Genomic DNA, 12,347 nt, shown 5'->3' on the forward strand with positions numbered 1-12,347 from the left:
CAAACAAGGCAAACGGAGGGGCAAATGGTTTGCTTAGCTTCCACTTCCAGAGCACTGCTCACCATTAAAAGAAGTCAATTCAAGAACTAAGATAGGGAAAGAACATAGAGGCAGGAGCTCACGGAGGGCTCACAAAGGGGTCCTGCTTACTGTCTTGATCAGCCTGATTTTAAATAGAAATATTACATTAAATTCTTCACTCATACATTTTATCCCAAGAGTAGTTTGCCCTACTTCCACTTCTTCAAGTAGTCCTCTGTCCTCCACTGATTTTGTATTTCCCTTCAGAAAAAAATCAAGTCTCCCAGGGATAGACCCCAGGAATGTATAACAATTTGCAATAAGACTCAGCACAAACCCTCATATCAAAGCAACACGGTAAAATGAAGAGTTCCAAGAGGCAGCAAAAGAAGTCAGAGACAGCCCCTCCCACTATTAGGAGTCTCACAAGCACACCAAGCTACACAACCATAACTTATGTAGAGGACCTAGCTCAGATGTATACAGGCTCAGTGATTACTTGCTCCTACAATCCTTCCTCTCCCTCTTCTGTAGGGTTCTGTGAGCTCTGGTTAATAATTTGTTTGGGTCTTTGAAACTGTTGATATCAGTTGTTGAATGAAGCCTCCGTGATGGTGAGTGACTAGGCATTGATGTATGAGTATAGCAGAATAGTTTGATCTTACGAAGGCATTCTCATTTCTCAGTTGAAATTCTGTCCTTTCAGATAACTCTAGCTTGTGTCAAGTTAGCATGAAACATCCAAATTGTCATCATTAAGTGACAAAAAATTCAAATAAGCAATTTTTCAAATGAGTTGTTTGTAACTAGTTTATGTATTGTGGAATGCAGTACTCAAACATTATGTGCAACAACACCCATTTACTATAATAAAACTGTAGGAAAAGCTGGAGGAAGGTAAGGAGGAGGGCAACCCTGTAAGAGGACCAGCAGTCTCAGTTAACCTGAACCCCTGAGATCTCTTAGACACTGGATCACCAACAAGGTGACATATACCAGCTGAGATGAAACCTCCAACACACACACAGCAGAGGACTCACTTCCTCCAGTACCCCCTTTCACTTTTCTCCCCCAGATCCACTAATTCTGTATTTCCCTTCAGAAAAAAATTTTTTTTCTTCAGTTCCTGCTTATGAGGGTTGTTGGTAAGACTTCAAGTTGGTCGCTTCTGACATTCCTTAGACACAACCTAATCATCTGACTCCTGCAATCTTTCAAATGTTTCCTGAGCCTTAACTTTAAAAATAATTTAACAATATATATTGTAAAAGTCACAGTAGGCATGTTGGCAGTACATGAAGAATATAGTAAATTTTTAATTTTAAAATTTATAGATGATTTCTTTATTAGAGAAACTATATAATATAAAATGAAAGTATCATAAAATATCAAGATTTATTTTATTCATGCAAAAATTGTTTAGTCTGAAGATGTGTGCCCAACAAGAGTGGATCACAGAGTTGAGCTCAACCAAATAACAAAACAATCATCCATCATCACCAACCATAATAATCAATGAAAAGGCAGAGAGACACAAAAAAAAAAAAGAAGTAATTGAAAGAATTAGGCCTGATGCACTTTTTATGAAAAGGTGGAGAATGAAGACCATGTACAGATGTGGAGCTTATTCATCTGGAAACTTCTTTTCTTTCTTTTCTCAGAGTCTTCATTTTCCTTTGGGGATCTGCTTCTTCTCTTATCATTGCATTTCTATTTGTCTATGCCTTGGGTAGGAAATGAACTGTCCTCTATGAAGAAACATATGCTGATCATGAGGATCATGTACTTTCCCAACTAGTCCTTATGTTGAAAGGTCACCAGACTTTGCAGGTATATTTTTCTCATTTTGGGGGTGACCTTCCCTTATATCGTTTGAAATACATCCCTGCATTTTCAATTGTTAATTCTGTACCAGCATAGACCTAAGTGCTGGCAGGAGTTTGGTACTGTCATTCCTATGGCCCATCCCCACTTTTCTATATGTAAATTCTTTTCCTTCCTCACAGAACATTAGATAAAGGTCAAGTCGCTCTCATGGCTTAAAAGCAATTCTAAGAGATGGATGGGGCATTGTCTTGCTGTTGATTGGGTCATACTAAACTATGACTTTTGTATAATAAAGAGTTGACAGTGGACCTAGGGCATGGTGTACTATGGCAGGACTTCCAGGCAAAGAGTAAAGATGTGGTAGACTGATCCATCTATGGAATGGTTGAAAATCCGGGGTATGTTTATAAGAGCTAGCTGAGAGATTGCCCCAGCAGAAGACTAAAGGCTTCAAACTTTATAGAGGGTTCCATGTCTTAGGCAAATTACAATAACTCACAAAAGTCCTGCAGTTCTTCATCATGAATCAACCAATTGATAATGTTTTTTTTTTTTTTTTTGGTTCTTTTTTTCGGAGCTGGGGACTGAACCCAGGGCCTTGTGCTTCCTAGGCAAGCGCTCTACCACTGAGCTAAATCCCCAATGTTATAACTGAAGAGAACATTTGTATATAGGAAGTGAGCTTTGATTGAAGAAAGTACAGCATAGGGATGTTCTTTGATGGGAATATCCTCTCCATGGAACATCACCCTGCCCACACATGCATACACATACCAGGAGATAAGCAAATTTTCTTTCCTTAAAATGCACATCCTCTATGATGTACCAGTTCATGCACTGAAAGTGAGGTCACAATTAACCTTTCATTATTAAGCTTTTATGCTCTTCAGATATTTTGTCATAATAAGAAAAGAACTGAATAACATAGATTCCAATAATTTGAATTAAGGTGCTTAATTATAAAACTATATTTTTGAAATATTTGAACTTCAAAAGAAAATTTTAAGTGTTTAAAAAGACTGAACTTTTAAATTGGTTAAATTTGAAAGACTATGAAATTTTTAGATTTGGGAATATTTAGTATTAGGATATTAATATTAGTAAAAGATCTTGTGATGAATAAGAAAAGAAGGTTTATGGTTTCATGGCATTATTCATTTTTGTCAAGATGACAGTTCAGTTTTCCTTGCTAGTGTTACGTCAGTTTCACCCAATTTAGAATCATTTTGGAAGAGAACCCTCACTTGAAAAATGATACCATCAGATTGGCTCGTGGGCCAGCCTTCAGTGCATTTTCTTGATTGGTGACCAATGTGGGATGGCCAGGCCCTATGTGGGCAGTATCACCCCTTGGCTGATGAACCTGGTCACTATCAGAAAGAAAGCTGAGTAAGCTCAAAAGAACAAGCCAGTAAGAAGCATGTTACTATGGCCTTGGCATCAATTCTTCATTCCAGACTTCTATTCTGAGTTCTTGCCCTGACTTTCTACAATGATGGAGATTATAAACTAAAAGATGAATAAATTGTTTATCCTCTCCATGCAAAATAAAGTCAATATTTGACTTGAATTTAGCCAGATACTTGCTGCTAATATTTTTGAAACTATAAGAGGTAGAAGGTCAGATAGCCTTGTGAACATCTGATATATCTAGAATTCTTCTAATTAGCCCCAAATCTGTAGTGTTTATGCTGTGTTATACTTAGTTTTCTTTTGTGATATAATACTCACATTTGTTTAAATTTAAATTTTGAAAAAAAAAAACAACTACTGAGTGGTTTCAATGAATTAGCAGAGAACCTGAACAAACAGGAGGAATGAGCTGAAAAGCTGTCCAAAGTTAAAACCAGAGACAACCAAACTGAACATTATTAAATAACAGAAAGGTTTTCAGGCCATTTACATTTTGGGGCACAAGGGTAATTATGTAAAACAAAGATAAGAGTCCCATTTTCACACATGCTTTAACTCATTAATGCAAAATTTATCATTTAATTGGATTAATGTAATTAATATGAAGATGTTATAATTTAGATCTCAAGGCACAGTGTGAGGGCTGTAATATTGTTGGGCACAGCATGTGGGATATTAGCATCCATTGGTCAGAAAGGGAATAGAGAAAATGATTGAGTTTGGAGGTTGCCCTGTCAAAAAGGATGCGGCTCGAAGTTAATTGGCCTCACACACTACACTATTAGTATTAGTGTTCTTTTCTGTGACTTGCTTAATAGGCTTGTACAAATATTAAAATCATGCAAGATGCCTTTATAGGCCCTGAACAGAGACTATGGGCTCAGAGCTGAGCCTTTGTAAGCATACCAGCCTGCTTAAGATAAAAGACAAAAGCCCAGGAAGGACATACTGAACCCTGTTACAATTGATGCATCTAGGCTGCATCCACTTCTTTATCACAGAAAACCAAAAAGACAAAATACCGAAGCTCACCTTAAATGAAAATTGTATGATAACTTGTTTCTGTGTGCCAGTTTAGAAATTCTAATCTATATTTTAATGAGCTCCTGGAAAATGCAGACAAGGGCCCTATTTTCATTATTATTTCTGAAGATTCTAAGGGGCTAGTTATATTATATTTTGAGTTGATTTAGATTTATTCCCCTTAGTTTTCATTGAGAACTACATGCAAACATATGAATTCTTCAATTACAAATAATGGCTTTATTTTGTTATTGTTCATGCTTAGCTGACACGCTCAGCAGGGCTGCCCATTATTTCCTACTGTGATTTAATTTAGTTGCAGCTGCTGCCAGGATATGTATGTCATAATGGTGTGCTCTTATGACATCACCATCATCCTGAACATTATACTAGTGCATACTAGGATGTCAACAGTGCCAGCATTTTAAATAGGGCTTTAAAAAACCCTGAAGCAATTTACCACTGAGCATCTCCTTCTGTCTCTCTGTCTCTCTTTCTCTCTCTGTCTCTCTCTGTCTCTCCATGTCTCTCTGTCTCTCTCTTTGTCTGTGTGTCTGTGTGTCACTGTGTGTATGCATCCTAGGGCATGCATGCGAACAAGGCATCAGGTAAAATTAAAAAGTCAGTTTTGCATGAGCTTGTTCTTGTAAAGAGAATCTCTTGTGGGCTGAGTAGAAGAATCACCTGTCAATAAAAATCTGGTGTCCAATGATCTGCGGCAGGATTATAAAGTGAGACATCTGGCAGAGAGGGTGAGGAACTCTGGAAGATAGTCAGATATAGGAATGGATTTGGGATGTTAATTCTGAGGAGGTGAGCTGTATGAAACTAAGAAGTCAGCCATATAGCTGAACTCAGATTAGAAAAATGGGATAATAAGTTGAGTAGTAGAGGAACCAACCTAGCTTATGACCTACGCATTTATTAATAAATAAAAAGGCCTGGTAGTTGAGTTCCCTTATCTGGGAAATGGGGTGGAGTTGAAAAAGGCAGCAGCTGCAGGTTCTCTTTCCACTTTCATTCTGAGGCAAGTTGCTGTAGTAATTTCTTTTGTTTTGTTTTGTTTTTTGTTTTTCGGAGTTGAGGACTGAACCCAGGGCCTTGTGCTTGCTAGGCAAGTGCTCTACCACTGAGCTAAATCCCCAACCAATGTAGTAATTTCTATTGTTTCCCATCAACGTTAACTTTTGGCTATGCCTCCCAACTCTGGCTACTTTCTTAAGGTAGGGATGCTGGACTCGGCAGATAGTGAAAGTCACATCATTCAGCTTTCTCCCTTGGGTTCTACATTTGAGCAAAGATTTGTATAGCAAGCGCCTTTACCTATGAGCCATCTTGCTAGCCCCACTCCAGTTTTTAAACATCCCAAAAACACATGTGTCCCTAGAGGCAGAGTTAGAATTGTGATTTTAAGACTTGTCAATGGAAAACATACAGGACTATTCTAGAGGAAGATTCCATGTCACTAAAACATTCATTTTGTCATACACTCTTTATTTCCAAGTCCAGATAGTTTACCCTAACACACAAAATGCTACATACTTAAAGATAGAATTATAACAATGTTTCCAAACTTGGTATACATGCTGACATTTTCTACAGTAGAGCTACTCTAAATATGTTCATGTGTGTACATGATGTTCAAATTTTTATCTACTATCACTAAACATAGTTCACATCCTTTTTGTGTAAATGTATGTATGATTTATGCATGTCTGTATATTCTTCTGTGTCTACAGTGTACCTGTGAGTGCGTGCGTGTGTGTGTGTGTGTGTGTGTGTGTGTGTGTGTGTGTGTGTGTGTGTAGGTGTACAGACACATGGGAAAGCTCAAAGTTGGAGTCAAGTATATTATTCTATTGCTTCCTACTTTACAACTGTGTACAAAGTTTACTGGTTAAAAAGGTTAGCCAATGGTACCTCCTAATTCTGCCTCCAGACTGTATGGAAACATACAATATACAAGAGAAATGCACCTAAAATATTTAGAAACCAGATCAATATAGTTTCAAAACGAGTGCATTGATTTTCATATACATATATGGCATAGAATCATTTCTTTGTCTACTGAAGTTTCTAATAAAGTATAGCTTTATAGCCACAGTGAGAAATTCCCATGCTTGAATAACAACATTTTTAATAAGACATCTTCTTCTAAAATGACCACATACACTCAGTGCAAGTTTGACCAACCCCATGCTCCATAAATTTGATTCAAACTCTGCTAATTCATAAATTTCTGGGAAAGAAGTAGACAGAATTTCGCTTCTTACACACCTGTGCAGGACAGGGCCCTATAAAGCAAATGAAGTATGATTAATTTCAATTTAAATTTATGACCTAAAACCAGATGTGTTTTATAAATTTGTGACATTTTGGAGATCATCCACAATTACATATAGGTTAAAACTATAAAAAAAGTAGAATAAGACAATTTTTAGATTTGATGCAAAACAAAAGAAACAGAACCAAATAAAGAAACAAAATTATCATTTCAATTAGAAGCCATCTCTCAATTTTCTAAATATGACACAGAATAAATTAGCATAAAATACCGGTACCTCAGCTGAATATAATTTCTGAATAGTTTACCTTAGGAGTTTGAAAGGCTTCTATGAAACAAGGTTGTTGACATTGGTAAAAGAAGAAATTAACAAAGGATATGAATTGCTATAGTTGTTAGCATCTAAAAATGATTTTGTTCAAAATGACTAAAAAATCTTAAATCAACCACGTGAAATGAACAGATAATTATTCACATCACACAGTGGCTCAGATTCATGCTTTAAATAATAGAAAACAATTTATAAAAGAATGCAGTCAACTTTGTATGTTTCACTCAATGAATTTTAACAGACCACTGGTTTTTCTGTTAAAACAGAACCAAAAGACTCCAAGCTTTTACACAAAGTCCTATTGTGGCACACCATGCCTCTATTGTGAAAAACTGATCAGATAAACCATTGTTCCAGAATGTTAATAGGAAATGCCCAAATTGAGAATAGGAAACAAATAACCCTCATGTAAATAAATTACATTCAAAGTATTTGAATATACCCAGTCCAGTCCACAGAATGTATGCTTCACACACATCACTGTATTTAAAGAGAAAACAAACCTTGGAGTCTACTTGCTCCAAAAACTAACTTCTTTGATTTAAGAAACTTATAGACAGATGAATAGTTATGTTTATTGATGAGAACACTGCTCCAGATGGACATTCCCCCATCATGTGCTTCACAACCAGATATTGATAATTAGGGAGCAAATCAATGTGTGATGGATGAACCTTGGAAGATGCGGTGCAAGAAAATGAAACTACTGAGAATCAGGAAATCCTGAGAAGAGAGAAGGCAAAGAGAGATGACAGGTAAGCACACAGCTAAGTGTGTGAATGTTTTTTGAAATGGAGGATGCACTATTGTCTTCTGTCCTCCTTATAATACTAGAACATGTCCCATCCAGTGCCATAGGTAACCATCCCTCAACTGTCTTCAGTGGTTCTCAGCATCTTAAGTTTAGAAATAGCCTCTTCAATATGTTGTCTTTATAATCCAATAAGTCAAATACAGTTTAATGATGCAATAGGTCTTTTACCTCCACACAGAAGATTCGGTATTTCCTCCATATTGGAGGGCATTGCAACTACGAATTGTTACAAAAACAGAACTTTTATGATATCTACCGCTATATGTCTTGTCCCAAATTGTCCCCCTATATACACGAAAAATGGGGAAACATAGCTAACATATGAAAATGACAGTTCAAAAAAATTCACATGTTTATATCTAGATTCTAGTTATCAATTAGTTAAAAACAATCCTCTCCCAACTTCAAAGGGAAGGAAACCCAAGCTGCTGTGGTATGATGACTAATAGTTATCAATGTAACAGAATCTAGACAGACTTAGAAGACAAACCTTTGGATCAAACAATACTAATTTTTAAATTGGAATAATTAAGGTGAAAGGACCCATTCTGAATTTGGTAGTCAGTAATTCATGGGTTTGAAACCATGAAAAAACAAAACAGAATTAGAACTGAGCCTCAGCACTCAGAGCTGTCTTTCTCCTAGGCGTACATATTGCCATGCTGTCCCTGCAAAGATGGACTACACTCTCAAACGGTAACTCAAAATAAATCCTGCATTTTTTAAGGAGATTCCTAAGGTATTTTATAATAGCCAATAGAAAAGTAACTAATACATATAATAGAAAAACTAGGGCAATACTAGGAGCATACTTCCTTTCTATATCTTTCATTACACTCCTCTCTCTCTCTCTCTCTCTCTCTCTCTCTCTCTCTCCCTCTCTCTGTCTCCCTGTGTCTCTCTTTGTCTCTGTCTCTGTCTCTCTGTGTCTCTGTCTCTGTCTCTGTCTCTGTCTCTCTCTCTCTCTCTCTCTCTCTCTCTCTCTCTCTCTCTCTCTCTGTGTGCGTGTGTGTGTGACATGCTTTTAAGTAAAGATAATGTATCTAGATATAGTCCTTTAGATAAAACAGATTGTCTGCACACCCTCAGGAAATATTGTTGAAAATTCCAGTGACTTCACAGATAAGGCAGGTTACGAGGAAGACATGCAGGTCGTCATTAAATCCTGCTGTGAATATATTCAAAGCATCAATAAACTATTTTAAGCCCGGATTCTGCCACCATTCTATGTTAACTTGTGAATTCTCCTTAATTTTTCACAATAAATAAAGTAGAAAATGTCTATGCCTTATTCCAGAAGATGCATGTCCTCATTAAAACTATTTTTCAGTTGATTTCAGTTGTGTCAGCTCATGATTAACCACTCTAACGAACGGAAGTGATAGCACAGAGGACTCACCATGCAGAAGTGCAAAGCAATTTATTTTTGGCGTTTGTGTACTTTACTTCATTTTGTAGCAGAGTTACAAACATCAAATTAGTTTTACCTAAAAACACAAAACTATTATAATTTTCAAACACTCTATTCATTTTAGTAGATAACAGAAAACCAGAGATGACATGATGAATAAAAAGAATCTTAAATGAGTGTTTTAAAATTTTTACAGTGAAAACAGTAAAACATGAGATAGGTACAAACAAAAAACTAGTTACCAGGAACACATATTTTTGCATATATGTAAACATTATATACAAATAAAAATATGTTTTATATATCAACAAAACTAGTTTTTCATATATTTTATTCATGCACACAGAAAAATTTTGGAAATACTATAGGAAAATGAAAGTAATATCAAATACTAAAAGTATTTCACCAGAAAGGCGTAAATGGCAGCCAATAAAAATGTAATAACACAACGTGTTCTTCATTCTTTCAACAAAACATATAACGCATATTTAAAACATAAGAGAAATCTACTCATTTTATAGCTATCCATAAATATACTAAAGATAAGCATCCATAAGACATGTTCAACTTTATCTGGTGTTCAATGGAGCAATTAGCTTTTAAAAATGGGTCCCCATTGAAGAAAATGTTAACTGAGGAATAAGAAATGCATTAGAAATGATACATCTTAATTCTGTCTTATTTATTTCTCATGGATTATTAAAAATTTATTTTTGCCCAGGGTGTTTCACAAATGGGCCATATATACATTTCAGTATAATATGATTCTGAACTAGATATAACATTTATATGTTTTTAAATGTTAATAATGTAGGCTCTGTCAAACAACATTTTTGAGCTGATAGTATAGAAAATACTGCAGGCCTTGGGTATAGAAAGTAGTAACATTTTTTATATTTAATTCAAAAATAACACTTTGTAGGAAAAGAGAAGATTGCTCAGTGTATGCTACATGCATGCACACATAGAAACAAACATTACACTGAATACCCCTGAAGTCTGTCATCAGAACTATATGTTCTAATGAAATTTTATCAACACCAATCTGGTGATTACATTTTATTTTTAATCTATAATTTTCAATAGCACACAGAAGTTAGGGCAGTGGTATCGGCAGTGAGAATTCTCAAACTTAAATCCTTATTCTTCCTTTCTGAAGGATCATCACATGGGTAAGAAATTGACTACCTCGATTCTTCAATATCCTTCTCAAACTCTGAAGAGTTATTGTAATGCTTGAATAAACTAATACATCTTTATTTATAAATAATAATTACATTAGAAACATTTCATAAAGTTTATCATTATGCCATAAAATCATTAATAAGTATAACATCTATGATTTATATTTAAGAGGGTATTAGTATAATACTGTCATTGAAAACTAAATCATTCTTGTACTATATTTGCTTGTAGTAACCTCAGTTTTATACAAGTAAAAAATAGTCATAATTCAACACACTCCCCACACCCCACATAGGAGCCCTAAAAGATCGTTATTATAACAGCACTTACCAAGAATGCCAAGTTTAAGTGTTTACAAATAATTTCCAGTTGTCAAGGTTTATAATTCCATCATAAAAATTTATTTTCCAAGAAAAAATATAAATGCATTTCATTCTGCTTGACATGTTTTCATAGCATTTTTTATTAGCAGATTGGCATGTTTTATTGATAAATCAAGAGGAAAATAAATTATTTAAGTTCTAATATGAAGACTCAATAAATAACATCAGGGGTATTATGGTAATACAATGTGAGGGAGATAATGAAGTCCTAATTTCAAGTATTACTGGGTGCAAATGCCCTCTTCTCATGTCAAATTCACATTGCCGTGGAGATGGTTCACATTCAGGTCTACAGATTTTTTAAACTAACATACTTATTTATAGATATAAGTTCATAGTTTAGATACTAAATATCCCCCTAAAGATCTTAGCATTAAAGGATTATCTTCCAATCAAGGAAAACTGAAGCAATAGACCCTTAACATGTGGAGACTTGCAGTTCCTTGATGGGTACTCATTGAGAGAAGGCCTGGGAACACTGAACCCTCCATCTTCTTCTCTCAATGTCCTTCCTTGTGATATAAATACTTTGTTCCCTAATGTTATCTCTTCCCAGGTACACCCCCCAAGGGGCAACTCTCACTTTGACTTGAACCTCCAGGAACCTCCCCATAACCAACTTTTATTTTCTCCATAGTTGAGTATTTCATTATCCCGCTAGGAAAATGACAGATCCCGAAGCAATACTCTTTCAACAGATGGTAACTATGCAGAGAAGAGTATTCTCTCAAGCATAGAATTCTTGCTTGAAAAATTTAAAATCGCATTCTGGATCTAATACCACAGGATCTAGTGAGTAAAGCTCTTACGTTGTGATGAGATGGAAAATGTCAACTGTTTGCTGGTCGGTACAGTGTTCCTGCTTCAGGTGAGCTAATAAGAAGCAAGCTCTGAGTTGTGAGGTAGAGAATAGTACTTAGCACCTAGCATTTTCTTTAAGGTCTGTCTAAGGCCTTAGTTGAACGTAAGCACCAAGTGTGTTCATGGAAGCACCAAGAGTGTTTCATTTTAAATGAAATGTTTTAATCAAAGAGCAGCACAAAGAAAAAGAAAAAGTCCCTAAAGGAGCAGGAGGAGGATTAGAATGAACCTGTTGGTTGGGCAGGGCATACTTTATGCTGGCAGCTCTTGCCCATGATAAACCCCAATAAAAACACAAAACCAGAAGAAAAAAGAAATATTTTAATCAGTCAAAGTGAAGAGAGCAAAGATATGTCTTTGGAAAATTTGCAGAAAGAAATCTACTACCACATTGGTAACACTGAAAAATAGATGAAGTACCTTGTCACCATTAATAAAAATAAAATAAAGTTTGAAATCTCAAAAAAGTAATCTAAACCATGTTTCAAAAATAAACACCATTCTGACATAATTGTACACATAATTAGCTTCACTCTAACTTTATCGTTTTAAAATAACATAGTTACTGGGTATACATTTATGTGTTTAGCATTTTAACTTAAACTAGGCAATAAATAGCATTTATAAAGTGTAGCAATTATGAATATTTAAATATGTTTATATTACAACAATTAGATTTTTACCTTGATCAAATGGTTTTCCTGGATTCCAAGTGCGGAAATAATCATCCTAAGGGAGAAAAATGACATGATTTAGGTATATGTGATCAATTACACACATGGATTCACATTATA

The 12,347-nt window shown here is 35.3% G+C and overlaps 2 protein-coding genes across 6 annotated transcripts in view; one reads left to right on the plus strand and one right to left on the minus strand.

The window, feature by feature from the left end:
- Positions 1 to 12,347, plus strand: part of Erich1 (glutamate-rich 1) — a gene marked incomplete at its 5' end in the record, with an annotated part of 52,793,804 nt that overhangs the window by 1,840,042 nt on the left and 50,941,415 nt on the right.
- The window catches only part of Spock3 (SPARC/osteonectin, cwcv and kazal like domains proteoglycan 3), a 426,710-nt gene that overhangs the window by 252,110 nt on the left and 162,253 nt on the right, over positions 1 to 12,347 (minus strand). For all 6 annotated transcript variants that reach the window (XM_087588306.1, XM_087588307.1, XM_087588309.1 and 3 more), the window contains 1 exon segment: positions 12,237 to 12,282. In XM_087588306.1, the coding sequence (XP_087444432.1) occupies positions 12,237 to 12,282 (46 nt within the window).

This window comes from Rattus norvegicus, chromosome 16 (assembly GCF_021556685.1).
Source record: "Rattus norvegicus strain SHRSP/BbbUtx chromosome 16, alternate assembly SHRSP_T2T, whole genome shotgun sequence".
Classification (NCBI taxonomy): Eukaryota; Metazoa; Chordata; class Mammalia; order Rodentia; family Muridae; genus Rattus; species Rattus norvegicus.